Source organism: Colias eurytheme, chromosome 4, assembly GCF_061535395.1.
Source record: "Colias eurytheme isolate Ceu_HAF_F1 chromosome 4, ilColEury1 Martin Lab GWU primary, whole genome shotgun sequence".
Classification (NCBI taxonomy): domain Eukaryota; kingdom Metazoa; phylum Arthropoda; class Insecta; order Lepidoptera; family Pieridae; genus Colias; species Colias eurytheme.
Window position 1 is genome coordinate 5,183,829 of NC_142983.1, and position 17,795 is coordinate 5,201,623.

The 17,795-nt window shown below is 34.1% G+C and overlaps 1 protein-coding gene across 1 annotated transcript; it reads right to left on the bottom strand.

Moving 5' to 3' along the window:
• Nucleotides 1-236: 236 nt before the first annotated feature.
• Nucleotides 237-17,703, bottom strand: LOC149908944 (uncharacterized). Its single transcript, XM_090101605.1, has 12 exons — nt 17,570-17,703; nt 17,172-17,374; nt 16,603-16,831; nt 16,013-16,117; nt 15,745-15,852; nt 15,380-15,534; nt 14,857-15,003; nt 14,265-14,406; nt 13,759-13,915; nt 13,404-13,517; nt 12,915-13,051; nt 237-394 (listed from the first exon to the last, which is right to left on the bottom strand). Exons 1-12 carry the CDS (start codon nt 17,570-17,572, stop codon nt 341-343), a joined length of 1,554 nt encoding a protein of 517 aa, XP_089957731.1. The 5' UTR covers nt 17,573-17,703; the 3' UTR covers nt 237-340.
• Nucleotides 17,704-17,795: the final 92 nt, after the last annotated feature.

Genomic DNA, 17,795 nt, shown 5'->3' on the forward strand with positions numbered 1-17,795 from the left:
AAGGTTTTATTGAACACCCACAGTTGGTAATGGTGATCTGTATTAATACCTGTGGTTATCACAGAGCAAGTAATGGTGATTATCTGTAATGCAACAAGTTCAGCCTAAATTATTAATCTCATCAGAAAGACGTTGAGATTATTACAAAGGTAATTTTTATTAATTAAATTTGGGGTAGTAAGAAAACTTTTTAAGCAATTGAATTATTTAATAATGCAGACGACTTAATGGATAAAACAATAATTATATAGTAGGAAAATGAAATTTTAGCAGTCATTGCCTTCAGCTTTCTCCCATAATGTTATATTGAAATTTGAAATCAATTCAGCATAAATTATCACTATTTTGTATCACTGCGTCCAGTCGACGGATCTTTCGTCGATGCTATAGATTTCTGTAAATGGATAAATAACTTTAAATGTACGGTTAATTGTCATATATTTTCTAATAAAAATATACAAATATATTTATAAATTTATATAATATACAAATATATAATCTTATATATAAAATTCTCGTGTCACAATGTTAGTCTACATACTCCTCCGAAACGGGTGGACCGATTCTCATGAAATTTTCTGTGCATATCGATTAAGTCTGAGAATCGGCCAACATCTATTTTTCATATGTACCACGGGCGAAGCCGGGGCGGACCGCTAGTATTAATATAAAAAAGTGTTTCTCTGATAAACTATGCAGAGCTGTACACGTGTATTTTTTATGTGTATATTTATTTATAAGTACTTATTTCCTCGCTATGGCCCTTTTTTGTTCATTGCGTATTAGACCGGGAGATACTGACACAAAATTTCGAGTCATTTGTAACAGGATGGCGGTTCTACAGGGTTCTTAGTACGCAATGACAAAAAGAAAAATGATGGTGTGAACGCTGGTACCGGCGGCTTAGTCGCGTGGGCGTTAGTCGAACTCGTCGGAAAATAGCGAAAGTCAAACGATGCTAAACCACCGATACCAGCGATCACACCATCATTTTTCTTTTTATCATTGCGTACTAAGACCCCTGTAGAACCGCCATCCTGTTACAAATGACTCGAAATTTTGTGTCAGTATCTCCCGGTCTATATGTATTAAGTAACTATGAAGATAAGATGTAATTTTTTTTTTGCAGGGAAGAATCGCACAATTTGGCAGTGTATGGAGTGCCGTGTTAATTTGTGTATTCTGGGATGTTTTAGGGACTATCATAAACGAACTTATAAGGTTATGTTTATTTATTATTTATTTTATTATTGATAATCAATATACAAGTAGGTAGTTATATCGGGGCCACCCGCAGTACATGCGAGCGATGTCATATTTGTTAACGCAGCAAACTATGGCCACCCTGCATCGCCTTAATGCATACATATTGTATTTCTTCAAACGCTGCATTTTTGTTTAGAGATAAGTTTATTAGTTTAAGTTTTAGTTTAATTCATTCTGAATGTAGAAAGCACTAATTAAAGACGTGTAAATTAAATCTTGTGTTTTTTAAAAATCGTCCTTCGGTCCGTCGAAATTTGAGTGGCGCAGCCGGTAGGATACTCGATAATATCCTGCTGCCGAGCTATCAGTAAAGCCATAATTAAAAACCTGTGATAGTGCGGTACAGACGAGTATCCTCGAACTAAATAAATAACTCCCGCGACGCGTACGCGTAAAAAACTGAATCGCTGCAGTGAAACGCGTGCGAGACTTCAAGGACGAGCATTCAGGATCATAAGTGAAGGACATGGGAGCGAGCAGACTGTGAGTAGACCTCTTCACTCCTGTTTTTCATATTCCCTGTTTTTCACGAAACCCCCGACCCAAAATAGTCGGCCTAATCATTACGTTTATTTGATTTTGTTTATTACAATTATCGTGATAAGTCGTAATTTTTAGTGTTTAATTTTAATTGTTAGTTATTAGTTAGTGATTTTAAGTGTTACTTTCATTAATTTCGTGTTTTAATCGATAAAACTACGCAAAATGGAAGAGATTAAACTCATTCCTAGAGAAATACTATGTATCATTCCCAAATTTGACGGGGATGAAAAACTGTTAAACCTATTTATCAATAAAAGTGAATATATTATAAGGTCATTCCAAGATGCGAGTAATAACGCACAAAACTTATATGTATACCATGCCATAACGAGCAGGCTTATCGGTAAGGCAGCTTCACTGCTTAGTGATTACCAAAATATAACTTCATGGACTGAATTGAAAGAAATACTTACCCAACATTTCGGAGACCCGCGATCGGAAGAGTGTATAGCATTAGAGTTAGAAGGGTTAAAAATAAAACAAGGTGAAAGTTACATACAGTTTTGCCACAGAATACAAAACGTAAAAAGTTCCCTATTTTCAAAGGTGAACCGCTTCACAGATGAAGGGGTCAAAGCCGCGAAAATGATCATATACAATAATACTGCGTTAAATGTTTTTCTGTACAACCTCCCGGAGGACATGATCCGGATTGTTAGATTAAGGGGTTGTAAAAACTTAGAAAATGCACTTAGCGTAGTTACGGAAGAAGTAAATTTTATACAACAATATAATGCAAAGACTAGTAAGCCAAAACCTATAACCCAAAACACTTTTCAAAATTCATTCAAACCTAATTTTATTACAATGCCTTTAAATCAAAACTTTAAATACGGTAGCCCTCAACAACCAATTGGTTATAGACCTAATTTCGCACAACAATCCCAACCAGATTTGATACAACAACCTCGACCAAATTTTATTCAACAGTTAAGGCAAACACCACAAGCCCAAGGCTATAAATTTGGCACACAATCTAATAATAACCACCAATTGCGACCTTTTCAAAATTCCGGTTATAAATTTGGAATCCCAAATCAACAAACAGACCAACCTCGTTTTAAATTTGGCATACAACATGCCCAGGTACCGAACCCCGGCTTAAATAGCGATGTATCAATGCGTACGGCACCTATGAGGCAAAACGTAACTCATAACATATATTACTGCGATGAACCAAATTATGAAAATTACGATAACTCACCCTTAGATTATAAAGAAGACGCCGCGAACGAGTTATACAAGTATACCGATCCGGAAGTAACTGAAAGCAATTTTAATGACAATAAAGAATTTTCTGTTACCGGCCTCCGACGAGACAGCGAAATAATAAATTTAAATTATTGCGACAGCAATTTAAAATTACCACATATTATAGTTCCTGAAATAAAAGCAAAGTTTCTCATAGATACAGGAAGCAGCCGTTCCTTTATAAGTTCGGCAAAAGCAGAAGAATATTTTAGAGATCAAAAACAGTATGAACAATTTACAGTTGTTAGTACCCATGCGCAAAGCACTCATGATGAGGTTATAGAAATTCCGTTATTAAAAACTTTTAGAAGCACACTACCTCACAAATTTTATGTATACAATGTAGACAGTAGGTATGACGGATTAATTGGATCTGATTTACTTAAGAAATTAGATGCAAATATCAATATGAAGCACCAAATTTTAGAAACACGTAACGCCAAAATACCGATTATATATAATCCTCCGTTAGAAATCACCTTAGAGCCTCGATCAGAAACTAGAGTATTAATTCCAACTAACCTACAGAACGGTGACGCTATATTAGATTTTCAGACTTTTCGCGAAAGCGTTCGTATGCCAACAGCAATAGTTAAGTGTGAAAACTTTTTTGCACATACTGTTATTCAAAATTATTCCGATGAAAGTTTTAAAATTTCCATTACCGAGCCGTTTCAAGTTACGTTGCTCGAAGATGACTGTATAGTTAACGCATGTGATATAAACAACTGCGAAATGGACGATGCTTTAAAAGAGAATCTATCAAAATTACGGTTAGAACACACCAATAAAGAAGAACGCGAACTTATTAGTAAACTCTGTTATGAATATCGTGATATATTCTATTGCGACAAGATCCCTCTTTCATTTACTAACCAAGTGAAACATGATATATGCACGATCAATGAAAATCCGATTTATATTCGTCCGTATCGACACCCGTTTGCCCAAAATCAGGAAATTCAGAATCAAGTAGATAAATTATTAAACGATAACGTTATACAGGAGTCTCACTCGCCTTGGAGTGCTCCAGTACACTTAGTTCCTAAAAAGATAGATGCATCAGGTGAACGTAAATTTAGGATGGTAATTGACTACCGTCGTTTAAACGAAATTACAATTGACGATAAATATCCTCTGCCAAATATTACAGATTTATTCGATAAGTTAGGCAAATCTACGTATTTCAGTACCATTGACCTTGCATCTGGCTATCATCAGATAGAGGTAAATCCTTCTGATATACCTAAAACAGCATTCACCACGCAATCCGGACATTACGAATTTAAACGCATGCCGTTTGGCCTCAAAACAGCACCGGCTATGTTCCAAAGGGCCATGGATAACGTGCTACGCGGCTTACAGGGTATTCACTGCTTAGTTTACCTCGATGACATAATTGTGTACTCGTCAAGCCTCCAAGAACATATTTCTAAATTACGCAAAATATTTGATAGACTCAGAAACACGAACCTTAAAGTTACTTTAGATAAGTGTGAATTTTTACGCAAAGAAGTCTTATATTTAGGCCACACCATAACTAAAGACGGCCTTAAGCCTAACAACGATAAAATTGAAGCAGTACTTAAATTCCCATTACCGCAAACCAGCACGGAAATTAAAAGTTTCCTCGGACTTGTCGGATATTATAGAAAGTTTATAAAAGATTTCGCGAAAATCACCCAACCAATGACGTCATGTCTGAAAAAGAAAAATAAGATTAATATTAACAATAGTGAATATATCAATGCATTTGAACGTTGTAAAGAATTACTTACCAATGCTCCGCTTTTACAGTTTCCCGATTTCGATAAACCTTTTATACTTACCACTGACGCTTCTAACTTTGCAATTGGTGCGGTACTATCACAAGGTTCAGTCGGTAGTGACAAACCAGTTGCATACGCTAGCAGAACATTAAATGAGGCAGAGACTCGATATAGTACTATCGAAAAAGAAATGTTAGCAATAGTCTGGGCTGTAAAGCACTTTAGGCCTTATTTGTACGGAAAAAGATTTACAATTTACACCGATCATCGACCTTTAGCTTGGATTAAATCAATAGATGAACCAAATAGTAAAATTACACGTTGGAAATTACGTTTATCCGAATTTGATTTTGACGTTATATATAAAAACGGAAAGCAAAATAGTAACGCGGATGCCTTGTCTCGAATTAAGGTTAATGCATTGACTGAAAATGACGATGTGTCAATGAAAGTTAATGTAGACGAGAAGGAGCGAAACCTTCAAAAACACTTAACCGATGTAATAGATGAAATAGTAAAAGTTAGTAACGATCAGGCTGAAACATGTGACAGACCCCTGACGCCGATTACAATTTCGTCTAATTCGGACCAAACAGCGCCAATCACTAAAAATAATCGCCCGAGATCCCCATATTCGATTCCGTCGCCTGATAGTAGTACAATAACCGCGGAAAGCAGCACCTTGACCGCGTCTAGTAATAATAGCGAAAATACAGATACGGTTCACTCAGCTCGCGATCTTGATACGGAAGGCATACTTATTCTAGATGAAGCTGTAGATACAAAACCTAATCAGATACTCGTTTATACCTGGAATAGAAATAAAACAACAGTAAAAGACTTATCAAGACCATTACAAAAGGTACTAGAGGTTCACTTACCTGAAGACAATCCCGATCTCGTAAAGCAATTTCTCTTAAGTTACATCAGACCAAAATTGAAATATTTCTTTTATTTTGAAAGCCCAATACATAGAAAAGAATTTTCAAAAATGGCTACCACACTTTTCAAAAAGGGTTCAGTAAAGTTGTATGAGTGTAAGAGGCGAGTTGTTTATGTAGATGATGAAACCGAACAGCGCGAAATTATTCTGAAATATCATATCGGTAAAACAAGTCATAGGGGTATTAAGGAAATACTAGCACACATAAAACGGGTATATTTCTGGAATAAAATGGATCAAACAATAGCGAGCGTTTTAAATGGATGTGATGTATGCAAGAAAATGAAGTATGACCGAAAACCATTAAAACCAGAGTTACAACTTTCTCAAACACAAACTAGACCTTTTCAGGAAATATTTATCGATTCATTTACAATAGACGGTAAAGCTTATCTTACGATTATAGACGCATTTAGTAAATTAGGCCAGGCCATAGAAATCCATAACCGATCTACAAACGAAGTTATCAGAGCTTTGATTAAATATTTTTCTTTATATGGTATTCCCAATAGAATTAGTTCAGACCCCGGCACTGAGTTTAATAATGTATTAATGAAAGAAATGCTCTCGTATTACAAAATCGATCTTCATATTGGCACTCCGCACAATCCAAATTCCATGGGTTTAATAGAAAGATTCCACTCTACAATAATAGAAATTTACAGGATAGCTAAATATGAACGTAAGATAACTGATGCTGCATCTGTCATGACATACGCGATTATGTCATATAATCATTCAATACATTCTACCACCGGTTTAACTCCCTTTGAAGTCGTCTTTGGACATACAGAGGCTAATAATGCTTTTTCTGTAGATTTTAATAAACAATTAACCCAACAATTTGTAAAAGATCACCACAAACGTACTAAATTTTTATACAAATACCTTACAGACAAAATTATTCATAAGAAGCAGGTTATTAAGGATAAGCATGGCGGTGAAAATGATTTTAACATAGACATAGGAGATTCGGTTTACATTAAAGGAGTTAACACGAGACGTGCTAAAGATAAGCCTAGGTATCAGAAAGCGATAGTCACGGGACCAATCCATAGAAATGTTGTGCCAGTAACGACACACAATCGTGAGACTAAAGTTCCAATTAAAGACATTAAGCGTCCTCCGCAGGTTACTGCTTCTGACGATCCATGTGATCCAAAACCAGGGCCTTCAACTGCACCAGATTAAACGGAATCCCGGAATAACATATTCTGCATTTTTACATAATTTTATGTCTATTTACGTTAGATTAAGTGAAATTGAAACTGCTGTAGCTTTTAGTAAAATTAAACTTTTACACCAATCCGTTGTAGATACGAAGGAATTATTGCTTTTATTAAAAAATATTGAAATTAGCTCTAAGTTACCATTTCCAGTAAATTTAGATAATGTTCTTAAAATCGAACAATTAATAGAAGTACAAATTTATGTAAAACAAAGTCAAATAAAATTCGTAATGACTATTCCATTAATTACTGATGATATTTACTCATATTCTAAAATAATACCTTTACCTATATTTAACAAAGAAAAAGGTCAGACTTCCCTTATCCTTCCCAAATACCCATATGTCCTTGTGAAGGGGTTGAAAACGATGCCACTTTCACAACCATGCAAAGAAATTAATGAAGACCGGTTCCTATGCCCGGAAATACTGACATCAACATTATATAAAGATGATTGTTTAACCGATCTTCTGCGGCTATCCACAAATGTTTCCAGTTGTCAGCAGATTCCCATTTCCATAGATGACGTGAAAATCGACAATGTTCTACCAAATAGATGGATACTTTACGTAAATGTGGAAACAGTACTTACTAAGGTCTGTGAAAATGAGGTAACCCAAGAATTTCTTCGTGGTACTTATTTATTGGCGTTAGACGAGATTGGCTGCTACGTGAAAATCGGAGATATAACACTAAAGAAATATGAAGGGAATGGAAATGATATTATATACCCAAGTTTACCAAAAATTATATTATCAAATTTGATGAACTCCCAGACCGACAGGAAGCCTGTTAACCTGAAGGGTGCAAATTTAACTGACATAAATATGCTTAGGCATTTAATTGAAAATAGTGAAAATAGTGAAAACCAGTTTAATAGTACAGTGAATAGTGCCGTCGGAGTGATTAACATTATAACTTTTGTATTAATCGTAATTATAATTGTAATCGTCATAGTTATTAAGTCTAAATTAAGAAAAATATGTATTCAAGAAAACCCTTCAGATTTTCTTGAAACTGAGGATGGAGGAGTTATATCGGGGCCACCCGCAGTACATGCGAGCGATGTCATATTTGTTAACGCAGCAAACTATGGCCACCCTGCATCGCCTTAATGCATACATATTGTATTTCTTCAAACGCTGCATTTTTGTTTAGAGATAAGTTTATTAGTTTAAGTTTTAGTTTAATTCATTCTGAATGTAGAAAGCACTAATTAAAGACGTGTAAATTAAATCTTGTGTTTTTTAAAAATCGTCCTTCGGTCCGTCGAAAGAGTAGGTTTTGTTTTAACATTATGTTAGATTCAGTATTTTTTGGTTTGTTATAAATAAGTTACAAATGTTACTATTAATAATATTTTTGTTTGTAATTATTAAATAATTGTGGGAACATTGGGAACAATTATTTTTAATATATTTTATGACAAAGAAAAAAACATGTTTTAAAAATTTCATTCTATTAATAATATCTTATAACATAAGAAAATAGATTCTAATTAAGGGCTTGGTCTAGTAGTGCAAACAAATGCATCCTGTCATCCTATATGTAAATAATACAAATGTACTAAGGGAAAGTTGCTCCACTTAATTTTTAAAAATTAAATCATTCGTATGCATAATTTAATATTCGTAATAAGTACTAAAAATGACAATTTGAAACAATTTTCGTGAAAATTACACCGGGTGATTTTTTTTTATCAGTACACAAAATTTGCAAATACTTTCTATTGATATCTTCAACTTCATGTTTATATAACTGATCAACTTTTACAAAGAAATGTGGACGAAATATAGAAAAAAATAAGCTTTCCATACAAAATGCATAACTCTATACATTTTTTTCGACCTAAGTTTCTTAGTGAAAGTTGTTCAGTTTAACTAATAAAGCGGATAAACAAATTTTGTATATAATAAAAAAATGTAATGTTTGTGTTAAAAAATTATAAAATAGAAAAATACGCAAATGAAAACAAGAGATATTTATTTCTGACTAGCTTCCGCCCGCGACTCCGTCCGCGCGGATGTCAGTCTTCGCGTCTTCTACAGATTTATTATATTATGTACAATATATAGATTTATATTGATAAACCTAATAAATATTTTGCTAGCATTCTGATGCTTTATCGGTTGCACTGGATTTATCTCTTTTTTTTCAATCGCTTGAATGATATAGGATGGATGGGCATCGAATGCTGAAGTCTCGAATCAATCAATTCTGACAGTAGGCAATTTATGTAAAATCTTGATAATGGTCCATCATTTTATTTTGCCTAAACGTTACATACTTTTTTATATATTCTATTTTTAACGAATTATTCACTCCAGTCCAAACAGCAAATAAGCAGACTTCTGCTTCTGCAACGTTTAGTTGTCCCTGAATTTAGAAAAAATAGTCATGATTCTTATCTATGACAAAAGTGTTATTTTTTGCATTGTATTTCATATATTAAATTTTTTTTTAACCGCATCTTCCGCATTCATGTCTTGCCGGAATTAGACATTTAACTTCTACTAGTCCCATTTTCCCCATTTTGATATGGGAGTGTATAAAGTAAATTTTTTAGATATTTCTCGTTATACTTTTAAAAAGTTATTATTGTCATTTTGCTCATTAGGTAAAGTAATTTCGATATCAGTTTTAAGTTTTTTGATACCTGCAGTAATAACGTCATAATCGCCTGCACATACTTATCGATTACACCCAGTATACAATCCACCATCCACATTCATAATGTTTTCCTGTCCTCCTCTCCTTTACGCTGTTCACCGATACATTTGAAATGAGTAAATCTGCTACCACTGAAGGATGTTTCATTGTGATCAGCAAATTTTCACCACTGTTGTCTATTATTTGTTTTTCATTTTTAATCAGCAATTGGGAATCATCAGTTTTGTTTTTGCAGATTGGTGATGTACCCTAACAATACGTCGAAAAGGGAAAGCGTCAATGAATTATCGTTTTCGTCCTCTTTTTTTATTCTTCGCGTCTCTGTTACTTCTGTTTGTTTAGTTCTCAACACCCACTGAATTTTCTATGTTTTTGTGATCTTCCATTACATCTGAGTTTTGATGATGTGATGATAATCCATTCGTTTTAATATTGGTACTTAGAGTTGGTAGACTAAACTAGAAATGGCGGACTAAATTTGTCAGCGCGTCTGTAAGATCAGAATATAAAACCAACATCCTGTATTTAAGTTACAAAATTAATAATCAAACAACATGCCGCTACGTTGAAAATGACTAGAAGAAAAAATTAAAACACCTCGGATCAATTTTGGAGTAAACAAATCATTTTCCCCGTATGGGGATTTCCCCGGATGAACTTGGGAAGTTCAAGTTCTCAATACAAGTTTATTTGATATTTCGTATTTCTCAAACGAAAAATAAACATTTTTGGAACTTCAAAAAAATTATATTATAAGAAAATTTATGAGCTTACTTTAGTTTTAAAGAAATATACATCCCTTTACTGACACCCCGTAAAATAAAGAAATTGTTGCCAATCACCTTTGCAATCTATTTGGTTTCATTAACTTTATGTTCGAAGATAATTTTTTTTCTAGTAGTTACACGCGTATTTTTTTCGTTTATTTTCCATATCGAAATCAAATGTTTAAAAATACGAATATTTGCACAAAACTAAGATAAAAATAATCAATTAACAAAAATATTAAATTTAATGAAGTAGAGCAACTTTCACTTCGGTATGAAGGAAAATCGAGCGTAGAGCACACGTCAGAACGCTCCGGCCCAAGGAGCGCGACTAAAGAAATTCGCTAGGATTTTTCCTAATTATTTTAAATATTCTTTAATATTTAAAGAAATATCAAAATTCAAAAAAAAAAATTTTTTAAAGGATTAATACTCATTGGTCTTCAACCAACTCGAATAAATTAATGGAAAAAATAACTTTTATACTCTGTCCATTATATTATTTGCTTTTTGACAGCTTCACGCCTATGTTTAATTGAATTGTCTATGTTAAAATGTCATACAAGTAATTATCGTACTTCATGGACAGGTCCCGCCCACTTAGTGATGCCTACACAGAATTATTCAATGATGGGTCGATAGATTAAAATAATCGATAGAAATACTCTGTAAAATATATCCGATACAGAAAAACTTTTCTATTATGTTATATAATTTAAACGTAAAGACAACCAAATTGTAAGATAGAAACCAATAAATAATAAAATATTAGTTTAGTTTAGTTTTAACATACAATGCATAGATATGTGGTCTTATTATTACATATCTTATTAGTACGTTTACGTTGTAATTATTATTTACGTACCTGATTCGATTTATGATAATATTTTGAATTTATAATTGAAATGGTACAACAGTCGATAATCTTTTGAACATCACTTCTGGTATCACCCGTCGAGCTGTCAAAAAGCAATTCTTATAGTGGACAGACTATAGCAGTATTTATCAATAGATTTTGTAAGGCAAAAAATGGGAAATTTAATGAATTTATAACGTTCTAATTAAGAAAATCATAAGTTTTTCGGCAATTGTATTCAGCAGTTTTTAATAACGACTATATAAGGATAATAATGCGCTGATCAGATTGTGTAAATTGTAATCGGTTGCAACGTAGTGAGTGCACAAACTTAGCTCGAAATGTCTTTGGGGGAAAGAGACTTATCTTGAAGGCCTGATTAAGGTAACATAAAGTAACTTTATAAATGTGAAAAAATTCACGCGCATTGCGTATATAACACTAATTGATAAACAAGAAAAAAAAATTCAGTTTATCATTTCATTAGCCGGGAAAAAATTGTCAAATAACTTGTTGAAAACGCAATTTTGCTAGACTGCAGCCTTAAGTATATACCTTTTTATGTCTTTTATTCCTGGAAGGGTAAACCCTACTTTTTACCGATACGCATAATTTAATTTCATACCTACTTGCTAATAGTGGTAATAAAACAAATGTATACTTTTTTCTTATCAAAACGTATTTATGTATTCATGTTCAAATAAAAAGTTAAGGAATATTTTAATAAGACAAATTTCATACGCTCGTCTGCACATACGGTCGGGCGGGTAATCTTGACTGAGGGAACAAGATCACCATCGGTAACTAAGATCGCGTGCCGAGTCATTTTTATTAATTTAATAGATTTATCATTTGCTTATAATATACCAAAATTTTAAAAGGAAATATAGTCTAGTTTCAAAATAAGTTAGTAAAAATGAAGCCGCGCGCATAAATTTGTCGTAATAAAATTAAATTGCGAGAAAATCGAACAAAAAAAAGTACCTACAATTATTATCATTTTTTTTAAATATGAAATTGTTAGTTCGAAGCATAGGTAAATTTTCTACTATAATGATGCCTTACTTAATAACCTATCTAACAGTATTTTTTTTTCCTATCTGAGCTATACTTTTCTTTCAACAAACGTTTTTGTAGAGACGGGTCACGCGATGTTTTTTTAGCACCTATCGAGCGTAATGCGGTGTTTACACGGGTGACTAAAGCCGCACGATTTCCGCCGCACGGTGAAAATCGACCATCTAAATGGCAATTCGGCTAGCCCGCAAGTGACTAAAATCGCAAGCCCCAAAGTAGACTAGCATCCGATTCTTGCCGCGCGGCGACCGGCCGCATGCGGCTGGTGACTAAAATCGACCGTGAAAATGCTCATTCGCAGGCGACCGCTTGGTCAGACAGGTTGTCTCCGTTCGCTCGCACCTCCGCTCTACTCGCACCTCCGACTCGATTTTCATCGACTAAATCTGATGCAACTGGTGACTTGCCGTACGGCTAAAATCGACCCGTGTAAAAACCCAATAAGCGCCGGATAGATATCCCACGTCTGACAGCGCGGACGGTCAAATGTATTTGGCATCCTTTTTAGTTTATGCGGGTAGGTACATAATTTATTTAGCTTACCGCATCATCCATTGCTTTTTGAACATCCCGTTCTATTTGCTTCGCTTCTTCACTTCCGACTAATTGAGCTTTAAGACAGTCTATTGCAATTTTAACAACATGTTCTAAATCTTCATTCGGTAGGTGAACACCACAGTCTATTTAAAATTAAATTTTTAAGTTTAATGTTCTTTTTTATAGATAAATACATAATAAGAAGAAATTGGTTGTCTGTAAAGTCGTTTTACTGACGATAGTTGAACGTGACAACGTCCGATTGTGCTTCTTTGTCGCTCGTTCCGCGCTCTCGCTTGCACTTCAAGCCTTTACATGGAACGCAGCGAGGTAACGCCGCATGAGTCATGTTTTTACGTGCGTGCAGCCGGCTCAATCGAATTATAAGACGTTGTCACGTCAAAAAAATAAAATTATCTCTACACATATCCTGCAGATTTATTTCATTATAATTACATAGGTACATATTATAATATTAGTAAGGATTTATTGTACCTTTAATATCATCAATCACGTCAGTAATGATAATGCTGTCGATAGATTCAGTAGATAGAGGATTCTCGTCATCAATTAGAGAGTTTACGAGCGACGTCATTGTTTCTTCAGTACCTAAGGAAAAAGGTACATATTTTGTGGAAGTCATATTATTTGAGTGAAAAGTTAGGTACTAGTAGATACATTAGTGAAAAAAAATCAGTTAAATTAAAGTTAAAACTTAAGTGCTCTCAATTTATGTATGTAATCTCTTATCAAATAAAATTTCCTTATAGGTACTTATTAGTTATTACAAAGTAAGGAATACCTGCGCTGTTTTTTTTTATAATCTATGAATTATTGCTGAAGCCTTTACCTAAATCAGCAAGTTCTGTAGTATGCAACAAGGCAGCGAGAGCTGGCCCGAGCCGTTCATGTAAGTGCTTTCTCAGTCCCGACACGTCTTTCAAAGCCGCTTCCAAAGATTCCATAATTTTGTGGGATTGCTGATCTGTGCCCTCCATGGCTTCGACCTGTGTCAAAAATACTTCAAGCATAGGACTAGAAAAATCGATAGAAATACAAGAAACACCAATGACAGTCGGGGACTCTTCCTGGTACTGGTTATAAAATATACATGGAAGTATTCTCCACTTAAGAAAAAAGATCAGGACCAGAAAGCTAGTCGTAAGAAGTATTGGCACATTGGGATAAACGGGTTAAATCCGTTTAAAAGTGAAGGTTCTAAATAATTATAAAACATCCTGGGAATTAAGACATAAAACACATTTTTCTAAGATCCGTTCAAAATACAGCGAAGTCGTATACAGTATCATTCACATATTGAAAAATATAAAACAAACATTAGTATTATTATCTCACGTGTTGTCGTATCAGTCGATCAGCTAACGCCGCTAAAGCGTCGAAAGCTCTCGTCTGTTTCTTATACATGCTGGGGTCGCCTCCATACTTCAATAACCATTTGCGTACTAAACTATCCACAACTTCAAAACGAGATTTTGCCCTGGATAAAGAAAATTAACTCTTCATTTTCAAATAACCCTTTTTTTTTATGAGAAAAAGCAGTGGGATGTTTGAGTTAAAAAAAGAGTTAATTTAAGTATTGAGTATAATAGTTTATAGTTAACTAGGTTTCCGCCCGCGGCTTCGCCCACGCAGTCAAAGAAAATCCCGCATAGTTCCCGTTCCCGTGGGATTTCCGGGATTACATTTTCCCGGGATAAAAAGTAGCCTATGTCCTTTTTCGGGTATCAAAATATCTCCATACCAAATTTCATGAAAATTGGTTCAGTAGTTTAGGCGTGATTAAGTAACAGACAGACAGACAGAGTTACTTTCGCATTTATAATATTAGTATGGATAACAACTTGATACCATACAATTAAAGGTTGGATTAGTGGTAATTTCCAGGACAAAGGTCCCATTCAATATTCAAAGTGTAATAAATTCTTACCCAGAAATAACATCAGCTAATTCAGCAGTGAGTTCGCGAAGCAATTCGTCAGCATCATCACGGGTTACTCTCATGGAGTCCAAACAATCGTAAAGCAGTTTCATCACATTGACATCGTATACAAGTTGAACTGAGCCTAGTGGAGTACTGCAAATAATGTTAAAATAAATAAAATTATATAAAAAGGACATTATTACACTAATCTACCTAGTCCCACAGTAAGCTCAATAATTAATGTTAATAAGTATAAGAAGTTTTTAATGGGAAGATTATATTATTATGGTAAATATTTCAAGGGTTTATTAGTTGGACGTGTCCACGTAAAAATTTACGATACAATTACTGTATAGGAATTTTTAGTCACTGTATAGGTTCTGAAATTTATGCGATACATAAAATTATTATCTAATTATGTATTAGTAGCTAACACAGAACTTTAAAATAATAAAGCTTTGTAGAACGAGAAATAAGTTTGTCAGAAGTTTCAACAAATTATTTCAAAGAATATCTTTCTAGTATTTACATTGGAAAGTATTTCTTGCGCAGCTGTCTCGATGTATGTGGAACTTGAAATAGATATATTTGTGATCGATCAGATGGCGGCGGGCTGACTGTCTCCATCGGCGGACGATATGACAGCGGCTTGAGACGAAGACTTTGAATTTCTTCACGTAGTGCCTGGGTGTGATATATCAAACATGAAAAAGTAATAACTCTACATTTTATACTTGCCTATTATTCAATGTAAAAATACATAATTTTCTTGGAAAACTTTATAAAACCGGTGGAGAGCATGTTGTTAGAATGTGAGTATGGAATATGGAAATACTGATTACACTGCCGATTATTTTTATTCGTTATGAAATTTAAAAATTCAGAATGCATTACCTTAATTTGTTGTTCCTGTTGCGATCGTATAATACGAAGTCGAACTACATCGCGTTGATATTGCTCTTGCTCGTAGCCACCAGCCATTACTGAAGGATCTTTTTGAGGCTTGAATACAATAAGAAATGCAAGTTATATTTCTTGTATGTTTGTAAATGTGTATTTATTTTCTAATTCTCATTCAGACAACGACATCATCTTCATTATAAATATTATTTATTTATCAGTTTAAAATATTACACTTTCCACGTTTTTAGCTTTGAAATACCTTTTGTGGTAAGACATCAGCTTGCAAGGCAGCAGCAAGGCGGAGACGATCTGAATATTTTTCCAATGTAGTGAGATATTTTTTCTCCAATGTACCGTGACGTTCCTAATAAAAAAAATATGACTTTGGCAATTTCTTTAAACTATAAAGTACATAGAAGTCTTTACAATTCTCGAGGCGACTTAGAAGTGAGAACAAAAGGGTCACATTGTCTTTCGTGTTATAATTTATAAATCAGAATCACAAATCAAAGAAGGCATCAGGAAACCGAAGCAAAAATTACATTCCTTTTTCAATTAACAAATCAATACTTCTAAGACTTCATCCATACTAATATTATATGCGAAAGTACCTAACTCTGTCTGTCTGTCTGTTACTCAATCACGCCTAAACTACTGAACCAATTTTCATGAAATTTGGTGTGGAGATATTTTGATACCCGAGAAAGGACATAGGCTATTTTTATTCCGGGAAAATTACGCAATCCCGAAAATCCCACGGGAACGGGAACTATGCGGGTTTTTCTTTGACTGCGGGCGAAGTCGCGGGCAGAAACCTAGTAATCAATAAATTTTCTACACTTTTCTTACCCTCCACGACCTAAGTTGCATCATAATCTGTGGCAACGTGCCAAGAGTTGCCGAGAACTTATGTCTCCTAGCCATTTGTCGCAACAAATCGTCAAGGGTCCGATCCACTCGGCGCGGCTTGCCGAGCTTACGTGTTAGTACGTCACGCATTTTGGCGCGTAACTCCTCCGCTTGTGCCTCCATTTCGCGCAAGTCAATGTTCATGCGGAATAAGTGCGTTTTGTTTACTCTGAATATGATGTCAAGTTAGTAATATAATATAGTGATGTTCAAATAAATTTTATGATAAATAAGTCCATTAATTCTAACGTACCTAAATGAAATTGGTCAAAAATAATTTAAGAAAAGAAAATGATCTTTTAGAGTGAAACATCTTTAGGCGTTGAGAATAAAATTTCAAGTTCGCGTCATGGCAATACCGAGGCGACGATTTTGGTATCCTTGAATCTTACCAATGAAGTTTCAGTTCTGACATGTGTGCTAGGTACACACGCTCTTTTTTTATTTAAACGAAATGCTTAAATATAAATTATAAAGTACGTAAGTAGACAAACAACAAAAATAATTACTTGTGCCTTTGCTTCTGTTGCTTTATTTCATCGTGTAACTCAAGCACTCTTTTGCGCAAACGTGCCAACAATTGTTCGGGGAATACCACAGTTTGTGACAGTCCATCAGGACCGGTGCATCCGCGGAGCGCTGATGCCCTTATTTGATCGTAACGTAAAATGACGACTTGGTCGACTTCATTCATGCAGCTTTGTTTTTCCATCTTGAATTTAATAAAATATATAACATTTTTAATTAAGTGCTAGTAAAATGTATGTTGATTGAAAAAAGTGATAAATGCATGAAACCAACTTTTCTGTATGCTATTAATTTAAAGACTTTTAATTTATTTACTTTGCGGATAATTAATTTTAGTTGAAAATTAAATGTAATGAAATAATTTAGAAAGGAAACTTACCATAAATTCGCGTAAATCATTTTTCCTTTTCTCCAGCTGAACTGAAAACTTGCGCTTCACTTTATTATGTGCATCAATGTCTTTTCGTAGAAGGTCAACTAAATGGTCTTGTTCAATAATATCTTGTTCATGTTTATGTCTTAAAAATAATGAGATGAAAAAAAATCAATACAAAATCCACTTGGTGAATTTTAGTAAGGTTAATAATTATAAATTTCAAGAATGG